This window comes from Branchiostoma floridae, chromosome 6, assembly GCF_000003815.2.
Source record: "Branchiostoma floridae strain S238N-H82 chromosome 6, Bfl_VNyyK, whole genome shotgun sequence".
In the NCBI taxonomy this organism is placed as follows: domain Eukaryota; kingdom Metazoa; phylum Chordata; class Leptocardii; order Amphioxiformes; family Branchiostomatidae; genus Branchiostoma; species Branchiostoma floridae.
In genome coordinates, this window is record NC_049984.1 from 19,031,264 (window position 1) to 19,033,593 (window position 2,330).

Genomic DNA, 2,330 nt, shown 5'->3' on the forward strand with positions numbered 1-2,330 from the left:
AGGCAATAAAACTAATCCGCTCATTTTCTGTACAAAGACAGTAGCTTAGGAGTTCAGATCATTTAAGCCATAAATCAATTAACGCGCGGTGGGACGCGAAGGTGGCTTTTTTTGTAAGCGTGCAGTGGTCAAATTACTCATGACATCAAAGCGCATCTTTATGAATGTCTGTACTTCATTATCTACATGAGGGGGAACAGTTGCGTGGAGTGGGTAGTGACTACCCTGTCTAGATTTTCCCCTCGGTAGGAAGGGCCTTCGCCCTAGGGCTGCTTCCTAGGAATCCTTGGGAGGGCGGGGCTGTACCAAATCCACTTAAAGTAGCTCCGCCCATACTTTAACGACTTATACTCCTCCTTGCTGTCTCCAGAGTGTAGAGCAAACGTTAGACTCAATGTCCATTTTGACCTTTGATACATGGCTGTGGAAGAGCTAGCTTAGTTTACTTCCAAATAAACTTTGCTACAGTAAACAGCAAGGATAACTCACTGTTCTATGTGGCCCTAGGTACAAAACGGACCAAACAATAAAACCTTCCATGTCTAACTACTGCCCACTGTACTGTTGTGTCCTAAAAGCACTTTTCTGTTATTTGGAATTTCATCATGACATAACATCGATATCTAGCCACAATAAGAAGCACATTTATTGACGCTTGTATCCATTTATATATTTATTTATTTATTAATCTCCAGACAAGTGGGTAGCCCCCTCAACTGATTGGGAGTTGATTTCTAAGGGGGCCCACTACATGTATAACAAAACAAACGTGTTACATTCAGTAAGAGTAGAAGACAACCTGAGGACAACAAACAACACATACAAGTAAACCGAAGCGTCATTAACAAAAACAGTGGTCAAAATCCATGCTGTCTTGCAATCTGTTTAAAACACACTGGATAATTATGTACATGTACCATCAATCATGTCATTTTTTTCTTATAAAATCTACTACACTTTGCATAGTAAATTTGTTCATAACGGCATAAAAAATTCATCATTAATCTCAAGACAGAATCAAACAATGGTGACTGTGGAAGACTTACAAAATACAAAGTGTCACTTTAAAAGCAGAACACTTTTTTAAGTCTTGTCCTATATGGACTTAGCCTGAGTACCATCCTCCAGAGTGACCGATGGTTCAATCTTTTAGAAGGATTGAGCGAGTGGAAATGACATTGTAGAGCTCACTTGGACAATGGTCAATGTAAACCTAAGGGGGTACCTGGTAGGGAAAGTATCATGACATCTACAATTACCATGCAATTTTTCATATAAAAAAGTAATCTTCCTCAGTATAGATGGGGCATTGGGCACTATTGCCAGCCTCTCAAGATCCAATGCCATGGGACCTAGTCATTAAGCAAACATTTAATACAGTATCCTTTAAATACATGATATGCCAATTGCACAGATAAGTCATAAAATATCAGAACAGTTATCATTTTCATAGATGAGTAATTCTACTACACACTCTTCTACCCTCTACATACACATTAAAGATGTTAAGCACAATTGCATGCAACAAATCCAAATACACAATCGTGCACAAATATACTTGTCTTAGACTAGTCTTGGTTGCAATACACTATTTACATCAAGGAGGGTTCCTTTTCCAACCTTATTGTTTACATAAAGTATACAAAACTTACTCTACAGCTAACATTTATTTATATTAATTATATCTTTAATTCTCAATGGGCACCATACAGCAATGACATCTCAGTTGTTACCTATGAATTTAGCATGCTGAAGTTTTTAACAATAACTTACAAAAATGTATCAACTTTACCATAAGCCTTTGGTCTAGAAAACACATCTTTCCTGCATTATCAGTACAAGTAGATTCCATTTCCATCACATCCTTGTCTACAGGGAAAGAGCCATGATGATGATGAGATTCCATTCATACAACATTAATATCATATTTTTTCTTTCATATTACAATGTCTGATATGTCTCAAATTACTGTAACAGTTATACTTTTGCTTTCAATCCATCAAATTGTCTATGACTGTCATGTAAGTGGATGTCAGTCAAAGTAGTAGTCACACAGCAGTAGAGGACAGTCGTTAAACTCCACCCCGTAGTCGTAGTAGAGCGTGACCTCCTCTGGGTTCTGTCTGCTGTCCCCTTCATACCCGCACTCCGCTAGGGTCATGTCTGGGAACAACAACGCTTCCTGGGGAGGGAAATAATGCTGCAGATTAATCTTCTGATAAAGATAATCTTTGAAAGTGATCCTGATCCAATTTCCATCACAGGTCACGGAAGGAAAGACAATGTGTAGAGTACTGGAATGTAAGTGTTACGTCAGCAAAGGGGCAAAG

The 2,330-nt window shown here is 38.5% G+C and overlaps 1 protein-coding gene across 1 annotated transcript in view; it reads right to left on the reverse strand.

The window, feature by feature from the left end:
* Nucleotides 1–1,354: 1,354 nt before the first annotated feature.
* The window catches only part of LOC118418346 (dystonin-like), a 7,086-nt gene continuing 6,110 nt past the window's right edge, over nucleotides 1,355–2,330 (reverse strand). The window contains exon 7 of the mRNA XM_035824225.1: nucleotides 1,355–2,182. Within this exon, the coding sequence (XP_035680118.1) occupies nucleotides 2,033–2,182 (150 nt within the window). The 3' untranslated portion in view covers nucleotides 1,355–2,032. The remainder of the gene's footprint in view (nucleotides 2,183–2,330) is intronic.